This window comes from Ostrea edulis, chromosome 2, assembly GCF_947568905.1.
Source record: "Ostrea edulis chromosome 2, xbOstEdul1.1, whole genome shotgun sequence".
Lineage (NCBI taxonomy): Eukaryota > Metazoa > Mollusca > Bivalvia > Ostreida > Ostreidae > Ostrea > Ostrea edulis.
The window spans coordinates 29,604,916-29,631,509 of NC_079165.1; the positions used below are offsets into that span (position 1 = coordinate 29,604,916).

Below are 26,594 nucleotides of genomic sequence, written 5' to 3' on the forward strand. Positions count from 1 at the left end.
AATTAATTATCGACGAGACGTACAAACAATAAATCAATCTCTCAAAGTTAAAGAGATAACTCTCAAAGATAAAAGAAATTTCTCTTTTTCGAATAAAAGGTCAAAGTTAAGAGATATCTCTTAACCTTAAGAGGTACTCTTTAAAGTAAGAGATATCCCTCAAAGTTAAAGAGACATCTCTTTATCGAGTAAATAGTAAAACGGCTTGTTTTTCAGCCATGTTCACTTTTCCCAGATTTGTTCAGAAAAGGAAGTGGCAGTATATTTCCGGAATGTTTTGCTGGGTCATCACACTCACTGTAATCGTGAATAATAGTATAATCCTATAAGCAGATGTCTTCATCTATTGGTTTACGGACCCCTCTTTCTTTGAAAGATGCATGTGGAAGCATGATATCCTTTCCGATGAAAAATCTCATGTAGAGACATGTAGCACTACAAAATTCACTTCGAGTCCGTTTATAACGCATTAAAAATACCTCAAACATTTAAAACAACCTTTTACAGCAAGATGTGAAAATAGCATCACATTTTCTTGTTCTTTTTGTAGAAATTGTATCAGATTTCCTCATTATCTCCCAAACAATCGAAAAAAGAATAAAATGACTCGTCTCTCCTTTGCCCTTTTCTCATGGTTCTTCTTTTCCTTTCCAATCTTCCGAAATGACGAATGATGGACACACAGATTGATATTTTCATGAAAATAATATTCTGTAAAATATTTCATTATACAAGGTTAATTTGTTGAAGATTATACAATTTTATCATTTGATTATTTCACACACATTTTAGGTAGATAACATATAATTATCATGAAAGTAAACATTAACGTACAGCCTTGGGAGTAAATGAGTTGAGCCTAGACCACAGTTTAAAAGGCTTGGAACTGTTCTGCTGAAAACAAAGAAAACTGTAGAATTTCAAAAATAAATGTCAGAAAAATGTATATTCTTAAGACTTTCAAAATAAAAACCAGAATTGGAGGTAGAATATTGTAGACCAACGGATTATTCTAAGATGTAATAATCATTCGGTATGCAGTAATTTACCTTCTTATCGGCAGACAAAAAATTGCTCAATATTCCAGCCTCATCTATTAATTGGCGTTTTACTTTCTTTGCTGATGTTTGTGGTGTTTTCTTCTTGACTCTGTTTTGTAAGTTTAAAATAGAAAAGGTATTAGAGGCATAATGTGCAAAGATAATGGCATAGATACACGTTAACTCAGAATTATATCGTATACATTCCGTGGGAAATTTTAAAATATTACTTCAACAATATGGATTACCTATAATAAAAATCCGTTCAGAACCAAAGGACTTTTAATCAGTCTAATGTAAGGGTGAAGATCTCCATTTTTCTGAAATAAACGGAAATATTAACACTGTTATAGAAAAGAAATTCGTCTACAAAATCAAGATGAATGAATGCTAACTAGATGATTTACCTCATCATTTTCTCCCTCAACGTGGCCATACCGTGCAATTCTTTGAGCCTCTTTAGTACTATCTTGTATGCCTTCCTCTTCAATGGCCTCTACCACGCCTTCCTCTATAATGGCCTCTTCTACCACGCCTTCCTCTTTTAAGGCATAGGGTCTAAGATATTGGTGAAATTTTGCATGTTCCAAAAAGGTGGCGAAATTTATGATCATAACTAGAAAATCACAAAAAGTTATTCAGAATGTTTACAAACACATTGGATACGATAGTAATTACAAAATAATTCCCTGTTCTCACTTGCCTTAACTGGTACCATGTTGACTTCGCATCTCTTATGTTTGTGTGTAGCCAGCAATCAGCGGGATACCAGTTTAATATATTGTCCTCCAGACCAAAATTTTATAAAGGGCTAAAACGTCAAAATGACTTCAATTTCAAAGCTCTGCAGCTATAGATAACTCATAATTAATTCTACAAATTTGTTTTTTGGAGTTCTTGCAAAATATTGTGACGTCGTTTTTTGAGATAAAAGATAGACCCTATGCCTTTAATGACCTCTATCATGCCTTCCTCTTAAATGGCCTCTACCATGCCTTCCTCTGTAATGGCCTCTACCATGCCTTCCTCTTTAATGGCCTCTACCATGCCTTCCTCTTTAATGGCCTCTACCCCGCCTTCCTCTTAAATGGTCTCTACTATGTCTTCAACTTCAATGGTCTCTACCATACAATGCACCTTCCTCTTTAATGGCCTCTACCATGCCTTCCTCCTTAATGATCTCTTTTGTGCCTTCTACATTAATTTCCACTTTCATCTCTTCAATTGTAATGGTCTATTCAATGCCCTCGTTTTTATGTATCTCTTCTTTGCCTCCGTCTTTAATGGTCTCTTCCATGCATTCTTCTCCTGTAGTTGATTCCTTAAATTCAAAACGAAATATCAACTTACATTTCCAATAATTTTGTCTTTCATAACTTATATCAACTGTAATGATAGCCATTTCCCCATGAATGCGCAGCAGTTGTAAAGAATGACCAATACATTGTATATATAAATCTTGATAAATATTTTGTTAAAATGTTTTCAAGAGATTGTTGATGTCAGGGGCGTAGTTAGGACTGTTTCAATGTGTAGGCACGAAAAATGAAGCTGAAAGTTTCACTGAAGCGCCGAGGGGATAGGTGCAGGAGAAAATTTTGAAATATTAGGACTCGTTTGTACTACTCTGAGCATCAAAATGATGGCAACAGACATTAAATATTGTACACCTTTTGAAAAATTTAAACAGTTAAGTTCGATAGCGATCGAGTCATTGTGATCACCAAAGTTTAGAAAAAATATATAACCATTATGTAGAATACATTATAAAAAGAAAAGGTCCGACGGAATGATAATTTTATATTCGATTTTACATACTAGAAATATATATATGAACAACTTATATTTTGCAAATATTTATGGACAAAAATGTGTTTTGAAATTCAAGGGAAAAAATGTGTAGGCACGTGCCTACTTGAGCCTAACGAAGCTACGCCCCTGGATGTGATGAAGGAACCCATCAAATCGATGTTAGTAAGTACAAGAAGCATCGTTTTATTGATTAATTATAAGTTTAACATTGAATTTGACTCCAAAGTATTTAAAATCGGCTCGAGAATGCCGCTTCCAACTGGAGGCGGCGAATTTCCAGTTTACGTAATGGCGCCGGTTCTGACATGTTCCTGGCACGGTTAATATCAAAATCATTTAAAAAAAAAAAAAAAAAAAAAAAGGCCAGGAAAACGTCAGATATTTCGGACTTCTCAGTGGTCAGAATGTTAAATGATTCTTAATCGGGAGGTTGTGAGTTCGAGCCCCGCTCGTGCCATGGCCGCATCAAACCTTTTAAAAGACGTCGACATAGGAAATGTTTGCTATTTCACTAATGCTCAGCATTTAAAAGTGAAAATCATTGGTCTTTCAGATATGACCTTAAAACAAAGGTCCCGTGTCACGGAAAGCATTGCCACGTTAAAAACCCTCACTGCTACGGCCCTGACCGCTAAGCATTATATCTAATTCAAGGTACTTCATGTACAGCTGGTGACCTCTCAATATGAAGGGGGGGGGGGTGATTAATTGAATGTTGGTTAACGTCCCTCTCGAGAATATTTCACTCATATGGAAACGTCACCACTGCCGGTGAAGGGCTGCAAAATTTTGGCCTATGCTCGGTGCTTATGGCCTTTGAGCAGGGAGTGATCTTAAACGTGCCACGGGACCTCGGTTTTTGCGATCTCATCCGAAGGACCACACCATTTAGTCGCCTTCTACAAGCAAGGGGTACTGAGGACCTATTCTAACCCGAATCCCCACGGGAGGGGGGGGGGTACATGTATATTCGAAGAGACATAAAACACAAGCAAAGAAACAAATACACTTGGCAACTGGACGGCATGGGTTTGATTCTCAATCCCGGCAACGCGTCCATTCTCAGACGTTTAACAAATATACATGGAGGTAATGACTATTCCTTCACCAAACGCACGGTGTTAAAAATGAAAGTCATGAATCTTTCGGGTGACATAAAAAAAAACCAAAAAAAAAAAAACCAGGTCCCTATCATGACAAAAAATGTTCACAGTTACTGAACACCATACGCCACACTATTGCATTCACCTGTAGCTGGCTACTTCTCTCGATGAATGAAAAGTCCTGGAATGGGACGTAGAAGAACATAATAAACAATCAAAATTATCAGCATTTAATTTTCATTATTTTGCTCACCGCCCCTGATTTTCCCATTTGTTTTGTACAAATACATACGTGCATAGCGCTTTGTCTCACTAGAACCAAACCAAGTGTTTAATAGATTTCGATGTAGTGACCTCTTCGAACTTGCCTTCCTCTGAAGTAGCCCCGTGGGGATTCGGGATTAAATGGGGCGGTACTTAGGATGAGACCGCAAAAACTGAAGCCCAGTGTCACAGCAGGTATGGCACGATAAAGATCCCTCCCTGCTCAAAGGTCGTAAACGCCGAGTGAAGGCCTAAATTTTATAGCCCTTCGATGGCAATGGTGACATCTCCATATGAGTGAAAAATTCTTGACAGGAACATTAAACAATATACAATCAACCAATCATCCTCTATTGTAATAGTTCTATGAGGATCCGGGTTAGAATAGGTCCTCGGTACCCCCTTGCTTGTCGTAAGGCGACTAAATGGGAGCGGTCCTTTGGAAGAGACCGCAAAAACCGAGGTCCCGTGTCACAGTAGGTGTAGCACGATAAAGATCCCTCCCTGCTCAGGCCATAAACGCCGAACATAGGCCTAAATTTTGCAGCCCCTCACCGGCAGTGGTGACGTCTCCATATGAGTGAAATATTCTCGAGAGGGACGTTAAACAATATTCAATCAATCATGCCTGTCCCTTTAATGGCCTCTTCCATGCATGTCTCTGTAGCTTTTTCTTCTCCTTGAAACCATAATGAAATATAACCATACATGGAGCAGGTTTCTTAGTAACTAGTACTTAGTGGTATTACAATCATACATAACAAACTTATTATAGATTCTCTTACTCCAGTACAGCATATTCGGGGGCAAATGGCTGAAATTTCATGTTACACAATTATTGATTCAATAGTAAATCTAAAAAATAGATTAAAATATATTCTTCATTAATATACGATATAATTGTGAAACTTGTAGAATATATAACAAATCATTTCTAGTTGTAATGTGAACCTCCAGATACGGCAGTTTTCTTCCTAGCCACTTCATAAGTTCTCTCCCATCTTTAAATTTCGGCTTGGTGCTCTTCCCCCTTATCCATTATCTTTTCTATATATCCATCGGTCGCATCGACATCCTCTTCTATTTCTTCCTGCAAAACCGCCGCGGTGGCTGAGAGGTTAAAGCGTTCGCCCCGCATGCGGAAGGCCGGGGTTCGAATCCCGGCCGCGACAGACCTAAGTCGTTAAGTTCCATCGGCAAACGCTCGGTATCAGGTGTGAATGTAACGGGTCCTCGGAGATGACCTTAAAAATGGATGTCCCGTGTCACAGTATGTGTGGCACACTAAAGAACCTTCATTGCTCAATGGCTGTAAGCGCCGAGCATAGGTCTAAATTTGAAGCCCTTCGCCGGTCTTGGTATTACTTATATTACGGACCAGGTCTGATAGAGACATGGGATCTTAAATAATGAGAGGATGATGATATTACAAAAGAGCATCAAGGTCAAGTGAATCCAGTGACCTCTGACCTTGAACACAAAAGTGGAATCAATAGACTTTGGATCTTCAGAAGTGATGAAAGGATGACATTTACAAATCAGTATCAAGGTCAAGTGACTTCAGTTACCTTGACCTCAGGTAATGGATTTGATATAAGAACTAGCTCTGAGAGAGATGGAATCTTCAGAAATACGAAAAGGTTGATGGGATCTACACATTGATATCAAGGTTACCTTGACCACTAACCTTAATTATTAATCTGGTATAACTTTAGAACTGGGACTAATAGAGACATGGGATCTTCAGAAATGATAAAGATCTACAAAACAGTATTAAGGTCAAGCGACGCCGTGTGACCTCTGACCTTGAACATAAAAACTCATATAGGGATCTTCAGAATTGATAAAGATCTACAAAACAGTGTTAAGGTCAAGAGACGCCGTGTGACCTCTGACCTTGAACATAAAAACTCATATAATTTTAGAACTGGAATTAATAGAGATTGGATCTTAAGTAATGGTGATGAGATCTACAAATCAGTGTCAACGTGAAGTAACCCTGGACTCTGACCTTAGATCATAAATTTGGTATTACTTAAGGAAGAGATATAATCTCCAGAAATACTAATATGGTGATGGGATCTACAAATTGGTATCAAGGTAAAGTGACTCCAGTGACCTTGACATCTGGCCCTAAAATAAGTCTGGTATAACTTTAGAACTGGGACTGATAGAGACATGAAATCTTCAGAACTGATGAAAGGGTCTAGTGTCCTACACTATACAAAGTAGTATCCCCTTTGACCTTGATTATAAAAACTTGTATATCTTTAGAACCGCGACTGATTGAGACATAGGATCATCAAAAATGATAAGAGGGTGTTGGGACCTACAAACTAGGATCACTAGTGACACTTGTTTTACTGAGGAAAAAAAGGGAGGGGTTTCAAATTTTCGTGATCTAAATTTTTAAGATGAAGGTAAGATTGGCATGAGTTTTATTTTATTTTTTTTGTTTTGTTTTTTTTATCAAGGGAGGAAAATAGTGGTACTCAGAAAAATACTCTAACTTTATACAGCCAGTACTTCGTTTTGGAGACTTTATAATCTGTAGATTATAATCATATTTTGTTTTAATTGTAAATTTCGGTTATGTCAACGTAAATCAACCATTAAACGTTTAATATATTTTTATTTTTAGAATTGAAGGAATTTACTTATTTGAAAGAAATTTTTTAAACTAGAGATTTGCATTTAGCAAGAGGAATGCCAGTGATTATAAATCGAATAAAGTAACCATCTTAACAAGGTCGTTTTGAATTGGGGCTACTTAACTTTTCATCATAGAGTATAAATATTAGTTTAACATTTATTCAATCAAAGTTATCATTATTATATGCATGTAGTGCAAACTGTGTTTCTAAGTTATTTTAAATTCATCACAGTAATTAATGAATAAGGGCACATAAGGCGAAAAGGGTCCCTTTCTGTGTCTCTGTGGGCGTATAAAAGTTAATTTCGAAAATGAAAATAAGTCTTTAGACAAGGATTGTAGCGACTGTCATTGGAACTAGTTTACGTGTTGCTTAACCTGTTATGACATTAACCGGAAGAAAATATTAGAATTATGGTGAATTTGATTGAATACATACTTGTGTATGTCAAGTCTCTATACTAGGTACAAAAGTTTCAAATAATAGGAATTTTTTTAAAAATGATTTTAATATACCTACCACCAATAGTAATATATAGGTGCTGACATTGCTTTTGTAACGATTTTTCAATTTATAAAGTCATGTTCTGGTATTAAAGAACAAAAAATAAATGAAGAAAGGGTAACGGTTCAAGCGGCAATCAAACACTTTCCCATTCTCACCAAGTGTATAAAAAGCTAGTTTCCTGGGTAACTAAAGCTGAAATCAGACGAACGGATTTGATTTAATTCTTTTATGGTCCACTTTTCAATCCTCTGCAACATGTTAGTATATAAAACGTTCGGCTTCATTTCGTAAATATGAAAACAACAGTCGATTTTCTCGATTCCAATGCTAACTACAAAACATTATACCAAAATAATACAGAAAATGGTGAAGTTTTACCAAAGAAACTTCCCCATTAATTGTCTATGACAAAGAGTTGTACGTCGATTTCCTGTCATTTTGCCGCCATACTAATAACGGGTTCATGCCTCGGGGGATGAGATCACAAAGTGAAACTGCTGTTATTGCAAGGTAGACTGGTTCCTTGTGAAAATTCAATCTGTGTTTGCATACAATTTATGACCTGGCTATTTATACACATCTCTATTATTGCGAGCACACAGGTTCTGCAGTGAGCTGAAGGAAAGAAAGAAGGGACGATCCTTTACCATAGGTTCTTTATGTGATGTGTGGGTTTTTTTTTAAAAATAATTTTATTTCTCTCGCACACTCTCGATCTCTTTCTTTTTGGGAAACTTAAGCAGCATATTATGTTTTGTGTGAAGTAAAAACTCGGAATACCGATTGCGTTCTTGTAATGGAGAAACTTGGTGTGTATTATGTATACTTAAACCGGTTTAAGTAAGTAATTTATTGATGTTTATAGTAACATGTATATACATGTACATTTCGTTCAGAGGCAGTTTAAAAATAAATCAAACACTCGGCCCATGGGGCTTATAAGCCACTTTAAACACAAAGCTTGAATACAGTACATAAAGAAAAGAAACTGGAACACAACGCTAAGAAATTAAATGAAAATATACACATTAGAAATACGTACATGTTGTAAGTATAGACATGTACGCCTAGTTCAGCAACAATTAGCCCGATGCTTCTAACATTAATTTTAAATAAACAGTAGTGGGGTGTTTTTTTTATATCCAGCGAGAATTGATGAAATACTTTCTGAGATTTAAATCATATTACTACAACCCATTTTGAACAATGCTCTTTACGGAGTACCAGTGTACCGCGTTTGATGTCTGTCATGCAAAAGGTTCACAAGATATTGAGAAAACAACCTGTTCTTATGTCCAGAGTCGTTTGACCTTTTAAACTTTGTAATGTAAAATCAATCTCTGTTTTGTGCCGGTGTTATATAATATATTGAACCCCGCGGTATTTTGAACCCGGATTCAACTTGCGTTTGAATACATAAAAACTTCTAATGACAAACATTTTACTGTATTCTCAGACTCCCCAACATGTCTTCAGTCAATAACAACATGAATATTGACCATCCATATATTTTAGATATCTTACACCGGTACTATCTTTTAAAGGACACATCTCATGTTTTCAAAGTATACAACATTATATGCATTTCGTCTTCTTTATGCTTATAGTAATTAATTCTAATAGTTCGTTCGCCGAAATTTTGCGATAATGAACCACTTTACAGACTTAAATCTAAGCCCCGATTTCAAAGTCAAGTTAATTAGGTAGATAGTCACGTGGTACAGTGACGTCACATGCGCCCTTCGGATTGTGAAAGTACTGCGAGATATTATTAAAAACTCAACTTTTAGGGGCCTAATTTATTTACCATGGGCAACATTTAAATCGATGTTGACAAATTGTCCGAGTTTTATATGTATTCGCCACCAGTACACACATATAACGATGTAAATACTAAAATATAGCGAGTAAAGCGTGTATGAAATCGGCAATATTGTGAGTAAATGTTTATATGGCTCGTTGTCTACAAACTGTTTAGTAATGTTATTCCTTTATACATCTGTAATTGACACTGTTTTTCTAAAATAAACAGTGCAATCATTATTTACTTTTCGATTAGACAAATTATGATACGTTAAATTGTTGACAACTAGGCCCTATGCCAAGCTATTGTCACGAGTGCCTTTCGGAAAGAAAGACAGCACACACAAATCAATACAAATATTCAAATTTAAAGTGGTAATCACATTTTTTTTATTTTGATAAAGCAATCTTATTACTATTTTTGAAGTGTGATCTGCACGTCTTTAGGAAGTACAAAATGGAAACACGGCGTTATAGCCTACTGACGCACTCAAGATGCTATATATACGAATTCAATAAGGAAATAATTTTATAATTCAATTTAAAGTTAGGAAATACACTATTATTTGTATAATTAAAAGTTCAATTATTTTGTATCTTTAATTTTTTGTTGTTGTAAATCTACCAGTTAGTTACATTGTATCGTTCCAAGGTGAAGGTCAGTTGATCCGAGTGTGTATTGAATTTGAAGAGCAAAACAGAATGTATGCCATAGGCCTACCAGTGCTTATAGCTTCGATATATCCATTTTCTCGCAGTTTATCAGGGTCTCTGTCCAAGCGGTTTTTGAAAAGGTGACTGGGTGTGTTTTTTAAGGTAAAGTTCTTGCTCCAGCAACAAAATTATCCACGTCTTTTTTCTCGTACCTTCCTTTGAAAAATTGAAACATACTCAGTCTAAATCCTTTCTACCGACAACTAGTACACCCGAGCACGGCACAAAACATCTTAATACGTTATTATTTACAAGCCGTTAACGTGATAATTGTTTTCTTGTCGATTAAATCTAATCTCTTTATGAAATGGCTAATAGATGTTTTCAAACCCGAGGGCGCATATGACGTTACACAAAATGGCGCGTAAACTAGCGAAAGAAAATATGCATATCGCAAGATTTGAATTTCATCGCTTTCAAACTCGAAAACAACGCAAAATATTTCATTTAAAACACATTTAAAGTAGTTTTAGGCATAAAAAGAGTTAATTTTCCTGAAAAAATGAAAAAGTTTAGAAACATGCGTTATGTCCTTTAACTAAACAGGGTAAAATAGTTGAATTCTGCTGGATCCCAAGTCACATTGGTATCCATGGCAACACCAACGCAGACAAAGCGGCAAAAAATACACTTCAAGATGATATTGTACACTTCAAAATTCCCTACACTAATTTTAAATATTTCATAAATATGTTGACAGCCAAATTTTTGACATTCTGAACGCAAGAATAAAAGCAGTATTTTAGATTTAAACTGTGTTACGTAAACAAAGACTCGAGTCTTTTCATGTATACAAACAAATCAGTGAAATATTAATTTTGTAATATAAAGCATCTTATATTTAAATGCTGTCTGACGTGTTTCATACCGATTGTTAAGCCGTTCTTGGCACACTGATTTTGACTGCGGATAACTCCGTTTTACCTGATCAGGATATGGGGCTCACGGCGGGTGTGACCGGTCAACAGGGGATGCTTACTCCTCCTAGGCACCTGATCCCACCTCTGGTGTGTCCAAGGGTCCGTGTTTGCCCAACTATCTATTTTGTATTGCTTGTAGGAGTTATGAGATTGATCACTGTTCGTTATCTTCACCTTGCATTTTGCATACTCACAAATCTTAACTCTTAGACGATACATTTTACCCAAAGAATGCTTGAAATATGAAAGTCAGTCCTAACGATCTTTTGAAAATTTCGTAAACAATAACATACCGCAATCTTTGTTTACAAAACAAATAATAAACTCTCTAAGATGAGCTTCTGTGATAATGTATAACCTTAATTTTTATGTGAAATCTTTTAAACATATTAGACAATAGATTTTGATCATTAAAAGTGAAAAACAAAATTTTGGGGGAAATCGTGAAGCAGTTCCTTTAAACCAGCAAGGGTCATGGATGATATTCCTTCCAAATTATGCCGCCAGTTCCTTAAGCTCAAATTTACAAACAAAGGAATAGATGCCGTCAACATAAGCAACATTCTTCGTCATAAAAGGGTTCAGTCGTGTATTCCAACTTATTTCAAGTTCAAGTTTACACCCTGTACTTCCTACAGCTATACTTCTACTATTGCATCCAAACTTTTTAATTATAAACAAACTTTACAGTGCCTAGATATAGACCATCTTATACGTAATCCACCAACGTGTTCTTGTTCTTCATCTTTCAACTATAGTCCAGCTGGACATGTCATTACTGGTGATGTTGATATAGTTGAAAATGAGGACCTCAAATCACTTATTCTAAAATGTCCTAAATACAGAGAACCTCGGTCTTTTAATTGGCGACAGAACTTCGTATCTCTTATGAATTCTGTCGAAGATTATCCCAGACGATGGGCTAAATATGAAAAAGAACTTGATACATTGTCATAATGAGTTAAAAGCATAAGAGGAATATTAAAATCCCGCATTAGATATCTTAAAACAGAAGTACGTACCATCTATCCTTCTGTGTTTAGTCAACCAGAAGTGATAAAAGAATTTGATAGGTTACATGAGGGATATGTTTTGGTTCCAGCTGACACAGCTTGTAACAACATTGTCTTTGTTTGTAAGGCTCATTATTACAACTGTATTTTAAACGAACTTGGCAATAAGTCCACTTTTGGTAATCGTACTTATACTCCAACAGCCCTATCAAAAGATGAAATTGTTCAACCATGCTTCAGTTTTAATATTTAATATCCCAGCCAATGGGTCGAATGAATATGAGTTACCGTACCTATACTGGATTCCTAAACTACTTAAAACCCCTTACAAACAAAGATACATGTACATTGCTGGATCCAGTAAGTGCTCTACCAAGCCCCTATCTTTGCTCCTCACGAAAATATTAACATCTGTGAAGGAGAAGCTTCAAACTTACTATGCAACTACATATGCCAGAAGTGGTGTTAATCAAATGTGGATTCTAAAGAACTTTTAGTAAACTTGATATCGCAAAACTTTTCTAAAATCAATACCATCAAAACCTCTGACTTTTCAACACTATACAAGACCATTCCTCACGATAAATTAAAGACTAGACTTTTTGACATCATAGAAAGTTGCTTCTTCAACAAAAATGGAAAAAGGAAATATTCATATCTAGTGATCAGTCATCCAAAAACTTGCTTTGTTAAACACCACTCTGATTCCACGCACAAGTACTCTGAACTTGAAATTAAAAATATGCTAAAGTTTCTCATTGACAATATCTTCGTGGTCTTTGGTGATCAGGTCTTCCAACAGTCTGTTGGAATTCATGGGCACGAATTGTGCTCCTTTGTTAGCTGACCTGTTTGTATATTCATATGAAGCAGAATTTATTGAAAAACTTCTACGTGAGAAGAAGAAATATCGACGACGTTTTGTCTATTGACAATAATAACTTTCATTCATATGTCGATTCGATATATCCAAGTGAGCTCGTAATAAAAGACACCACAGAGTCATCCACTTCTGCTTCATACTTATATAATTTATTGAAAGTAGACATTAACGACAAACTGACAACTCAACTATATGACAAACGGGATGATTTCAGCTTCTCCATCGTCAACTTCCCATATTTATGTAGCAATATTCCATTATCACCTGTATATGATGTTTATACCTCTCAACTGATTCAATATGCAAGAGCTTGTTCTGCGTACAGTCAGTTTTTAAATCGAGGCAAGCTTCTGACAAACAAATTAATGGTACAGGGGTTTCAACATTTCGCAAATGCTATGGTCGTTATAACGATCTAGTTGGTCAATACAACCTATCATTGGGTTAAATGCTGTGTGACATGTTTCATACCGATTGTTAGGCTGTTCTTGGCACACTGGTTTTGACTACGGATAACTCCGTTTACTTGATCAGGATACAGGGCTCACGGCGGGTGTGACCGGTCGACAGGAGATGCTTACTCCTCCTAGGCACCTGATCCCACTGGTGTGTCCAGGGGTCCGTGTTTGCCCAACTATCCATTTTGTATTGCTTATAGGAGTTAAGAGATTGATCACTTTTCGTTATCTTCACCTTTTATCTTAGAAGTTTGTCAGTACATCACCTTCACTAAATGGCTTACTACAAGATGCAAGCGGTGGAATATTAACTGATGGCCCAGGTCTACTAATTCTTTTGCAATTAAAAATCCTTTGTCAGACATTAATGCATCATTTTCTACAGTACACTTTTTTCTTTCAAATGTTGCAAATAATTGTAAAACCCACATTGTTCAATGATATCATTCTCAGAAATGCTTCCTGAATATAAAACTGAAACAAATAAAATTGACCCCCTTGGATCACATCCGACAAGAGCTTTCAATGTATTAGATGATTTGTAGTCAGAATAGCACTGACTTTGTTGCTTGCCTTCAATGATAAAGGCTTTTCAGTCTTTAACTCCGTGCAGTCAAGAATGGCTAAACAATTAGGAAAATCTTGCTTGTAAGACTCGGGCATGATTTCTATAATTGTATCTCGATGGCGCCAGTAACTTAATGAATCTAATCTTAATACATGTACTTTGCAACCCCATTAATAACTGTTGACACAGTTTGAACCTTAATATAAAATCTAAAAGCAAAATCTTTCACATTCAAACCATTTCTTAGTCTGCTCAAATACATAAACACCTGCTGTGACAAGGGAAATCTGTCAGTATGTACTTCTTTTCTTTTGTCTTAATACATTATTGGATTTTCACTACTTGGAAAGAGAAAAGCAAGAAGCATAACAAACCTTGCATAGGTTAACCCAGTATAGAATTTAAATCTTTGACTTCGAAACGTCTTCTGCATTGAAAACTTTATATCTCTCTCTGTTTGGCAAGAAACATCAGATACTTTTGTTATGCCCCCCTTCAAAGAAGAGGGGCATATTGGTTTGCACCTGTCGGTCGGTAGACCACATGTTGTCCGCTCAATATCTTGAGAACCATTCACTTGATCGTAATGATATTTCATATGTGGGTTGGTTATGAAAAGAAAAGGACCCCTAATGTTTTTCAGGTCAAAAGGTCAAGGGTCAATCTACTCTGGACATAGGAATATACTGTCCGCTCAATATCTTGAGAACCCTTTGCTTGACAGACATCAAACTTAGTACACTGGTACATCCTAAGGAGTAGATGATCCCTATTGATTTTGAGGTCACATCGTCAAAGGTCAAACTGGACATAGGAATGTATTGACCACTCAATGTCTCGAGAATCCTTTGTTTGACAGACATCGAACTTGGTACACTGGTATATCTTTAGAAGATGATGACCCCTATTGATTTTGAGGTCAAGGGTCAAACTGGACATAGGAATATACTGTCTGTTCAATATCTTGAGAACCTTTGCTTGACAGACATCAAACTTGGTACACTGGTATATCATCAGAAGAAGATGACACCTTCAGATTCTGAGGTCACGTAGTCAAAGGTCAAGGGTCAAACTGGATATAGGAATATACTGTCCGTTCGATATCTTGAGAACCCTTTGCTTGACAGACATCAAACTTGGTACACTGGTACATCATCAGGAGAAGATGACATCTATTGATATTTAGGTCACATGGTCAATCCACTCTTGACATAGGAAGATATCGTCTGCTCAATATTTTATATTGATGATACTAGTCTCAATTAAATGATGTGTGTGTATAACCCTTTTCAGTTTTGCACCGGGGGGGGGGGGGGGGGGGGGGGGTTCTTTGCAGTTTCTTGACGTAGACATTATTTTCTTCCTCTAGCTGTCTTACTCTTGAAGCCAATGAAAGCATATCCAAAGATGAGAATACTGAAATAGTACATAAAATAGTTCATTAAATCACTATTCTTGTGAAAAATATAATATTGCAGATAACAATACAATGTGAAAATATTTATATGTGCAAATGTATATGTATAGTACATGTATATATAAAAAGTGAGACCAAAATGAAATATATGTGGATTTCCTATTTTATCTTCCCCAAAAATTAGGTAGGCTAGGTGGTAAAGCAATTTATACTATTAAAACATTTTATTGGAGATCTTAGTATTTGATACACTTTAAATACAGGTCTATCTACATTACACATTGTATTCAAAGATCAATAGTAGTCAAAATGTTAATCAGAGAAACTGGAACGCAAAATGAAAAACGTTCTGGTACGAAAATTGCGGAATTGTTTTATTTATATAAAATATTTAGGGTCTGTAGCAAAGTGTAGGTACAATCGGGAAAGTGGAACGACATATATTTTATTTTGACCTAGATATACATGTGCATGCACTATAAATAATGTTTTTTGATAATTTTCAGTTAAAAACTACAAGGCGGTTAGTAGTATAACGCGGCTCGATGGCCGGTTCAACTGAGTGCACTTTTGAGGTCAAAAGGTCAAGTTTGAGAACGGAGTGGCGAGCAGGCGAGGTAGGGCGTTGCTAAGGTAGCGCGTGTCGAGGTATCGCTAAGGCGGCGCGTGCCTAGTGCAGTGGTGTGCAGGGGTAGGCCGATATGAAGTAGAGCGCGTGCTATGACGCAACAATGGGTCGATAGTGTTGTGACGCAACAATGGGAAAGAATCGATAACACTAACTAAAGTCGCTATGACGACGAGACCTGTGTGAATCCTTTAAAAATTCAGAATGAAAAACGCATGATGTGAAGTTTACACATTTATTAAATAAACAATTTAATTAATTTAGAGAGTTATTGACGTTGTGGAACATTCTATATGCCGCTGTGGGTGAGCTAGGACTGGAACATTATAGCTGGCGTTGTGGAAAAACCTGCTTTTCTATGACGTCACAATAAGTATATAAACGCAATACACAATTGGCGTTGTCACTTTCATCAGCATGTCTGAGCGAATACCCAACGACTTACGGAATAGCAGAAATGGGGTCCTAACCAATTATATTGAACAGCGATTGAGATTTTTAGAGGAACAACTACACATACAGCGAGAGCGTGAATTAGAACTCCGCAGAGAAAACTGGCGACGAGTGAGATTTTTACAGCGGGGCGGGGGGATAGCCAGAGAAAAACGCCAGTTAGTGTCGGAATATTATCGAATCAAGCTCGACAGAGGCCGCCATTCCAGGAAATTTAAAGTGAAACAAAATGTGTACAACGTTACTTTCAAAGAGCTTCCAGATTCTTCCTTTATTCGACGATTATTCAAAGATATGCTCAAAAATGTGAAACGGGAAATGCAGTGCAATCCCAATGATTATGTACGGCTCAACATTCGACACCCGTCTTTGGATTCCGAGATTTGGGTTGAATTTACCCAGTCTAAAAACCTCAACGAGGATAAAATTTTAAACAAAATAGAAGCCGTACAGCAATCTAAAAAAGAGTTCCTGATGACAGACGGAGCCACACAGTTAGATTTTTTTCATGTCAAATATCCTCAAGGGAGTGGCGGTGGTATGAAGAAAAAGCATCTGCACGTGGATAAGGAGAAATTTAAGATTTCCAAGAGAGCCATCGTTCGTATTCAAAACCCCGACGATTCTTTATGTCTTCCTCGAGCTATTGTCGTGGCACAGTTACACAGTCAAAAACCCGAGGTTCCGGACCCCGAATGGGAGAAGAAATGGAAACGTATGAGACTTGGAGATGTACGAGCTCTCGACCAGAAACGACGGGCCTTAGCGCTCATGGAACTCGCCGGGTGTGCAAACGACCACCCGTGTGGGCCTCAGGAATGGGAGAAATTACATCAGGTCTTGGCTCCCGAGTATCGCTTGAAAATATTTCAATTTAAGACAAACACGCACCGATTACGATTAGACCCCATCTACAAAGGTCAGGGGAGCGGAAAATGTTTGAACATCCTGATGGATAACGAGCATTACGATACCATAACATCGATGGCGGGAGTGACGGAAAATACATATTATTGTGATTACTGTGATGTTGGATATAGCCACATCGAAGACCACCGTACCGTCTGTCCTCACCGCTGTTCGTTTTGTTTAGCCGATTCTCCCTGTACCCCGGACGGCACCCGCACGGAATGTGCTCATTGTAAGGGTTTTTTCAGAAATGCTGCGTGTTACCAGACCCACTTGAAACCTTACAGTAGCAATACCGCGACAACCGTGTGTAATTTAATGGGACGTTGCGACCAGTGTCAGAAATGGATGTCTAACCAATTATTAAAGGGACACGCGTGCGGGGGAAAAACACAATGCCGCATCTGCAAGAAACTCGTCACCATGCCACATTGGTGCTTCGTACAACAGAAACCCAAGCCCAAACGCAACAAGGAATTGAAAATGTATATTTATTACGACTTCGAATGTACACAGGAAAACGGAATTCACACCCCTAACCTCTGTGTGGCCGAACGCGTGTGTCAACATTGCGACAGTTTAGACATCGACATGCGGTGTGATCACTGTCATGCGTTTGGCTCGCAACGCCGCTTCGTATTTCAAGGCCCCGATACCTTAAAACAGTTTATGGACTGGTTATTGGAGGCCGAGACGGACGAGAAGGGTAATGTGACTTTCAAGCACGATGAAACGACCGTCATTGCGCACAATTTCAAGGGATACGATGGGCAGTTCATCTTGAACTATCTAGTGCACACGGCCTGTATCAAACCTGCAGTCATCCTCAACGGCAGTAAAATCTTGTGTATGGGAGTGTTCGGCTTGATATTAATCGATTCTTACAATTTCCTCCCCTTTGCCCTGGCCAAGATGCCCTCTGCGTTTGGATTAACAGAACTGAAAAAAGGTTATTTCCCCCACTTTTTAAACACGGAACAGAACCAGAATTACGTGGGGCCTTATCCCGATGCGCACTACTACAATCCTGACGACATGTCGATAACCAATCGCGAGGCCTTCTATACCTGGTACAATCAACAGGCCGGGAAAGTGTTCGATTTCCAGAAGGAATTCCTGGCTTACTGTATCTCGGATGTGGATATTTTGCGCCGGTGTTGTGCGCAATTTAAGTCTACCCTCTACGGACTCGTCCGCGTCGACCCGTTTCAGGAATCCATCACTTTTGCTAGCACGGCTAATTTAGCGTATCGCCGAGGATTCATGGCACAGGACACCATAGCCATCATCCCCAATATGGGATATCAACTGTCGCGCCGCTACTCGGCCAAGGGTTGCCGTTGGCTCACCTCCCTGGACCGCAACATACGTCATGCTAAGAACGGGGGCGAAATTACCATAGGCCCTTATACGGTGGACGGCTACGAGGAGGAATCCCGCACCGTGTACGAATTTTACGGCTGCTACTGGCACGGGTGCCCCACCTGTTATCCGAATCTGTTGACGGAAACCCACCCCCATCGAGTCCAGCAGACGTATCAAACCCTGTACGAGCAAACCTTGAAACGCGCCGCCGCCTTAGAGCAACAAGGATATACCGTCGTGAGCATCTGGGAACACGAGTTTGATCGACAAGTGAAAAACAATCCAGAGTTACAAACATTACTACGAGACCTCGATATTCAGGACCCCTTAAATCCCCGCGATGCCTTATACGGAGGTCGTACCAATGCCACGCGCCTGTATTGCGAGGAGGGAGACATGCGATACGTCGATGTGTGTTCTCTGTATCCTTACGTGTTGAAATACAGAACGTTTCCCATCGATCATCCTCAAGTCATCACCAGCGATTTCAAGAATGTGAGAGAGTACTTTGGTCTCATTCGTTGTCGTGTCTTACCACCCCGAGGTCTGTATCATCCCGTCTTACCCTATAAGACGGGAGGAAAATTACTTTTCCCCTTATGCCGAACCTGCGCCGAACATCGCAACTTAGGACCCGACGATCGATGCAGTCACAGCGATTCAGAACGCAGTCTGACTGGCACCTGGGTGACCGTAGAAGTACACAAAGCTCTAGATCTCGGTTATCGGCTCGACCGCATCTATGAAGTCTGGCATTTTGTAAAGACCAGTCAGGACTTGTTTCGATCTTACATCGATACTTTTTTAAAAATTAAACAAGAAGCTTCCGGATTCCCTGATCATTGTCAAACGCCCGAACAAAAACAAGACTACATCGATGAGATCCGGCGCCGGGAAGGCATCTTCATGAATCTAATAGACATCGAGAAAAACCCCGTCCGTAGAACCATTGCCAAACTCTTTTTAAATTGTCTCTGGGGAAAATTTGCACAACGATTACAACTACCACAAACACAGTATTTAACCGAAGAAGAAGAATTACAGAAAAAATTACAAGATGCCACTCTAGAAATCAAAGGAGTCGAGCTGCTGGAAAATCGAGATCATCCGGAAACTGACATGATGCTAATCAATTATCAAGAGAAAGAAGAATTCCTAGAAGACTGTCCTTTTGGAAACGTAGTGCTGGCTTGTTTTACCACCGCACACGCTCGTTTACATCTCTACGAGACGTTAGAACCTTTGGGGGATCGCGTCCTCTATTTTGATACCGACAGCATCATTTACCAACATGACGAGACCCAATTTAACCCTACCATTGTCAACAGTTTAGGCGGCTGGACCGATGAATTGAGTGGAGATCGTATCATCAAGTACATGTCGGGAGGCCCTAAAAATTATGCATACGAGACCCAGGGGGGAAATCAATGTGCAAAGTCAAAGGACTGACGCTCAATTATCGCGCTTCTAAGATCGTCTCACTCGCTACCTTAGAAAAATGTTAAAAGGAGAAGAAGAAGAAGTCCACGTGCGTTATCCTCACTACATTCAGAGAACGCGCCAGCACGATGTTCGCACCATCCCCTTAGTAAAGAAATACCGCGTAGTGTACGACAAGCGACATCGGGTTCACCATTACAACACGCTTCCTTATGGATATTAGGTACAATGTATAAAAAAGGAAACGCGTCTTGAGAAAAACATCAGTCTGCAAAATGAGTAAATACGGATCACTACAGAATCCTTCAGCGCCTTCCTATGGTGAATTATCGGCTCGTCTAGCGTCATTTCATACAGCCCCCGATATTCTGTTGAACTTATTACCTAACATTGCAGAAGCCGGATTCTTTTACAAAGGAATGGATGATCATGTGCGTTGTTTTCATTGCACATTGTCTCTCAAACATTGGGAACCCGGGGACGATCCTTGGATAGAACATGCCTATTGGAGCCCTCATTGTGCTTACGTGTTGTGCAATAAAAGTGTCAAATGGGTACGACAAGCCTTCAATGCCTATGCCCGCGCTAAAGACAGTGATCGCGATTGGGGAGACTTACCCTTAGACGCGGCAGGGAATCCAATGTGTACCCAGAAATGTCACATTTGTTTAGAACGAGACTTGAGAATTGCTTTTTTACCTTGTGGTCATTTATGTACTTGTGCTATGTGTGCTTCAGGACTTAGAACATGTCCTATTTGTAGAGATTCTTTTGTAGAAACGGTTCGTATTTTTACTTGTTAATAAATATGTATGATCCCATGAACTTGTGTCATTTATCAAGATGTATGCCTACGAGACACTGGCCCCGTTTCAATTGAAACATGAATTTACTATGGTGGTGGCGGGTCCCTCTAAATCGGGTAAAACGGAATTTGTGAAGCAACTGGTACAAAATACGCAGTGGATATCACCACCCCCAGAAAAAATAGTATGGTGTTATCGAGAATGGCAACCGGCTTACGAATCATTACAAGAGTCGGTGACATTCGTTCACAACATTCCTCAAGACGATGAGAAATTAGTCGCCGATCTCACTACTCGCCATTTACTCATTTTTGATGATATGATGGGCGGTAAAGCCATAGAATCTATTGTAGATTGGTTTACGCGTAAAGCGCATCATCGTAATACCAGTGTTATATATATCACGCAAAATCTATTTGATCGGGCCGTGCAACATCGTACTATCAGTCTGAATGCCCACTATCTCGTGTTGTTTAAAAATCCTAGAGATAAATCTCAGATTGGGGTATTAAGTCGCCAATTACAAATGCCTCATTTATTACCCGCGTATGATGAAGCCACCAGTATTCCTCACGGGTATTTACTAGTCGATTTAAGTCCTCAGACACCCGAGGATTTAAGATTAAGAAGTCAACTCTTTTCTACCTTAGCGGTGCACATGCCACCGAGAGTATAAATATCATTATGAATGACTATTCATTTCATTTCACAAACACCTTTCATCATGGGTAGACCTACAGCCAAGAGTAAATTAGTGAAAACGTTACGACGTTTACAGTGGGAACGGGATCCCGTTCAACGAGCCCATCTCATTGAATTAGGGCGTAAAGCCTTACTCAACTGGTTTGCCATGGGCGCTAAAAATTTATTACGAGGAGTCTTACCCGTGAATAAACTCACGGGGCGTTTCATTCAAGCACATCGTCACGACTTGAATGTCATTGCCAATAAGAATGCGAATGAAGAAGATCTTAAAAAAGCCATTTTGAAACGGGGTGGAGCCGGATTCTTAGGAGGGACCATCATTCGTCATTTGTTCAAATGGGAAACGGGGCAAAAACGTAAAAGACGTCCCCGTAGTGTGGCGAGAGTCGTGAAGCAAAAGAAAACACGTGTGTTACCCCCCTCCCTCTTAGCCTTAGCTAAGAAAAGAAAAAAGAAAGTTCCTAAAGTTCCTAAGAAAGTTCCGAAACTCATCATTCACCGGAAGACCCACGATCCTAAAACCAGTGTCCTGGCTCCTTATCTCTTGCGCATGGCTAAATTTCCTAAGAAGAAGAAGACCCCTAAACTCATCGTGAAAATCCCTTTTTCGAAATATATGACACCTCAAAATACCCCACCCAGGAAAACGAAGACTTTAGCAGAACTGAAACAAGGATTAGCTGAAAAGAAAATGGAACGAGCCATGCGAGGACCCATAGGAACTTCCAGAACCACCGATACAGCCTTACCCAGTTTTGGTCAAACCTTTGGGGGTATGGCACATTTTACTCCCTTAACCACATCGACCCCTAAGCAGAAATACAAATGTCGATATTGTCCTCTGCAATACAATTTGAAAAGTAGCCGCGATCGTCACGAGGAGACCGTTCATCACGGGCGTTTCAATCCCCAGCACCCGAGCGCGTAACACTATAAAAAGCAGGGGGAATGTGCACAGACCTTCATTATTACACTATGGCTGATACGAAGAAGTGTGAATCCCGATTAAGACCTCATTTACCCCTCTTGCAAACCTTAGCGGCTCCTCATTATTCCTCCAAATTAAAGAGAGAGGTCATCAAATATTGTTCCAATGACTGCATTCTAAAGATTTGTGAGATCGTGTACAATATATTAAAAGGGGTGATTCCTCTCACTCCCGCTCAGAAGCGACAACTTGGTCCTAAGAAGCACATCTTAAGAGGCATGGTGCAGCCGCAACCCGTGAAAAAACGACGAGCGTTACTCAATCAGAAAGGAGGTTTGACTTCATTCGTTTGTGGAATTAACAAAATTTGCAAATATCCCAATAGAAGATGAGTCGTAAAATGGTATTAGTACCCGAAGCCATGCTGAATGAGTTGAAGGGAAAATTACCCAAGCCTCCCGAATTTCAATCGACCGTGGGGTTACGCAGTGAATTAGATGACATCGAACATCGAGATGATTTAACCGAGGGGGAAAAAGTAGCTTTGTATGGCCATCAACTTCATCGATATCGACAATATTTACAACAAGCACGACAACAGACTCCGTCTAAACCTTTACCACCGACACCACCTGTGGGAATACCAACGCCTGGAGGTGCCACAGCCGCAGATACCAATGCATTAGAAGATCAGATTATCAAAAGTGTCAGTAAACCGAGTCAAAAGAAAGCGGGTTTATTACTCGATCATCTCAAGAAATCCAAAGTCTTAACTTGGAGTAAAGAAGGAGAAATCAGTTATAGAGGACATAAGGTCCCCAATTCCAATATCGTGGATTTAATCACCGAGTCCCAGAGACAAAAACCTTTGAAACATCGTGAACCCCCTGCAGGGTTACAGCAATTTGCCCAAGCTTTAAAAGAAACGAATGCCCCTAAAGGATATGTGACCAATCGTGATGTTATAAAAGCGATGGACAAGCCCGGAAAAATCAGTACTCCTAAACCTATAGATGAAGATGAGAGCGGATTTCAAGAAATCTCGGGTTTTGACCAATCTTTCTATGAAACTCCCAGACGAATGATGACCCCTAAAAATATCAGGGAGGCTGGTAAAAAGACATCACGTGAAATTGGAAAATGGTTAACGCTACCATGAAAAAATCTAGGAATCAGATCTTACAGCGACTTTATTACGACCCTAAGACAGGGTATGGAGGAGTACAGGCTTTATACCGTCAAGTGCGTAAATTAGGTCATAAGATTACTCTTGCTCAAATTCGAGAATGGTTCAAAGAACAGGATACGTATACCCTACATAAGCCCATACGTCGGAAATTTAAAAGACAACAGACGCGAGTGACGGATATAGACGAACAATGGCAGTTAGATTTAGCCGACGTCTCGAACTTGAAGAAATACAATGATGGGTATACGTTTTTATTGTGTGCGATTGACGTGTTGTCGAAATATGCATGGGTGGTGCCTTTAAAACAGAAAACGGGAAAAGAAATGATACGAGGCCTCAAATGGATATTTCGAGACGGACGTCGCCCCGTTCGCATTCAATCGGATCAAGGGAGAGAATTCACAAATAAAGAATTTCTGCAAGCCTTCAAATCCATTCATTTCTTTACGACGCGTAATGCCGAAACCAAAGCCAGTATCGTGGAGCGTTTTCAACGCACCCTGAAAGCACGTATGTGGCGATATTTTACACGTCATAAAACACGACGGTATGTGGATGTTTTACCCGATCTGGTACACGGTTACAATCACACGTATCATCGTAGTATTCAGAGAGCTCCTGCTCAAGTCAATGCCAAGAACGTCTTGAAAGTATGGAAAATCTTGTACGGAAAACAGAGACTATCATCGACCTCTTCATTACAAGCGGGAGATCGTGTACGGATCAGTAAAGCGAAACGTACATTTGAAAAAGGCTATTTACCGAATTGGACGACAGAATTGTTTACCATTTCCAGAAAAGTTCCAGGACGCAACGTATATCGAATTAAAGACGACCATGGAGAAGAATTAGAAGGAACGTTTTACGATAAAGAATTGCAAGCAGTAATTAAAAAAGACGATGTCTACGAAGTGGAGGAGATCTTGGGTATAAAAAGTCATTTCAGAAGTCAAAGTGCGTTGGAAAGGATATCCCCCTAGTTTTGACTCATGGATTCCGCAAGCGGATCTCATTCTGCCATGACCGTCCAATGGAAATTCTTGGGTGAAAAAGTCCTTCGAGCAGAAATTGTGTATTTTGCACAATTATTCCTGTGTTTAACAATCGTTATTACGTCGGTCGTGATGTTAGCCTTAGGCGATTCCAATCGTGATTTTTGGATGGTCACATTAAGTTCTCTCGTAGGCTACGTCATGCCTAGTCCACAAATGACGTTAGCGAGCCCGAGTATAAAACAGGAACGATCTTCTTCAGATTCACCAGTTCACCATGGCTAACACACAGTACGCATGGAAACAAGAGGGAAAGAAAACGGCATGGTTTGCGGATAAGAAGATGTGTTTGAGACATTGTAAACAACACAAAGTGTTAGATCAACCGGTGTACTTGTACAAACGTATACTGATACCTCACGGATGGTCAGCCTTTATCATGAAGACCAAGTATCAAGATTTTCGTTGGAAAGTGAAAGCCCATTGGGGATGTTTCGGACGACAACACGAATCGGAATGGACATTGATTGAGAGTCCTTGGTTTGACAATTCCGAGGACTGTCTCCGACATTTCAAAGACACATTACAGGAGGGGTATGATGTGGCCGATTGCTGGGGAACCCGACACTATCTGATGATGCGCCGCCGTTTAGTCGAGAGAGGAACACTAGAGTTGGAAGACTCTTTTCTACAATCGTTGACTTGCGGTGGTGGTCGCGATCAAGAAGAATGACATGTAAAATTGTGTATTAACATTATGTTGTATGTTCAATAAAATATGAAAATGTTCATTGTGTTATGAGTATAAATAGAGAAGGAACGGAAACATGGTCATCATTTGAATCATCATGGCTCACAGAGAAGGGTTTTACATGACTCTCCTCAGTGACGGGTCTATGGAAGCTTTTTCAAATAATACGACTGCTCAATTTAAAACCTTATTACCACAAACCGTGGATTTAACGGACGGAGAATGGGAAGTAGGGCTAACCGAAATGATGTATACCAATGCCTTGAAAAACATTACAAAGGAAGAGGCTTATTTTGACATCCTTATCCCTACAGCTTACGCCCAACAGATTAAAAATCCAGATACGTTTAAATGGGGGCGATTTACACTGACCAAAAAAAACTCGATCCCTTTAAATCGGTGTGCTGTAGTGGTCGATTGGACCCATACGGATTGGGGGGATGTCATTCCACTCAATGCTATGATGACTATTTACCGAATTCACTTTAGACCCGGGGCTTACATTCATTCCACGGCTTTAATCGATGAAATCAATGAAGCCTTGCGCAGAACATTCGCAAAGATATGGAAAACAGCCGGCGATCCGCGAGAAGAGAATTCTATGAAATTAGTGTACTTCGAGAAATATGATCGAGTCATGTATCAGTTTCATGGTAGTATACTTAAAAAAAACAGCCTTAGCCATCCGTTTTCCCACTGGCTTAGCTTACAAACTCGGAATAGGGAGTGAGAAACTCATCATTCCCAATGAACCCATGACTACGTGGTTGAACGTGACTTACTTAGCCAACCATACCATGGATTTGTACGAAAATCTGAAATCCATGTACGTGTATTGCGATGTGGTGGTCCGCAGGTGGTGGGGTCCAACGAATTGAAATTATTAAGAGTGGTTCCTTGTACCTTTCATCAAGATGATAGACAACAAGCCAAATGGGAACCTATCCGTGCAGAATATTTGAAACTGAGTAAAAAACATTTCGATACCATCGATATTCACATCATGACCTCTCTGGGAACCCCCATGCCCTTTTTAAATGGAAGAACGATCGTGAAACTTCATTTCCGAAAAGTGTATTGAAGAGAAAAGTCGTGTGACGATGAAGTATCATCGTGGAGTCAGACGACAGAAAGGACACGGATTATTCACCATTCTCCTCCCTTTGATTGCTACTGCCATAGCCAGAGCCGTCCAAGGAGGCAAAGGTATGAAAAGAAAAAAGAGGGGTCGCAAAAAGTATAAAAAGCGGGTAAGGCTCTGAAAGGGGTCAG

General features: G+C 39.2%; 1 protein-coding gene and 1 non-coding gene across 2 annotated transcripts; both read left to right on the top strand.

Moving 5' to 3' along the window:
• The first annotated feature begins 5,319 nt into the window (after positions 1-5,319).
• Trnaa-cgc (transfer RNA alanine (anticodon CGC)) lies at positions 5,320-5,391 on the top strand. The gene has a single exon. It is a non-coding gene; the product is annotated as a tRNA-Ala (tRNA).
• Positions 5,392-16,201: 10,810 nt separating this feature from the next.
• Positions 16,202-19,960, top strand: LOC130051426 (uncharacterized). Its single transcript, XM_056153353.1, has one exon. The coding sequence runs from the start codon at positions 16,202-16,204 to the stop codon at positions 19,958-19,960; it is 3,759 nt and encodes a 1,252-aa protein (XP_056009328.1).
• Positions 19,961-26,594: the final 6,634 nt, after the last annotated feature.

Bases quoted from the DNA above. Each gene is read 5' to 3' on its own strand.
- LOC130051426 (XM_056153353.1), top strand. From the start codon at position 16,202: ATGTCTGAGCGAATACCCAACGACTTACGGAATAGCAGAAATGGGGTC.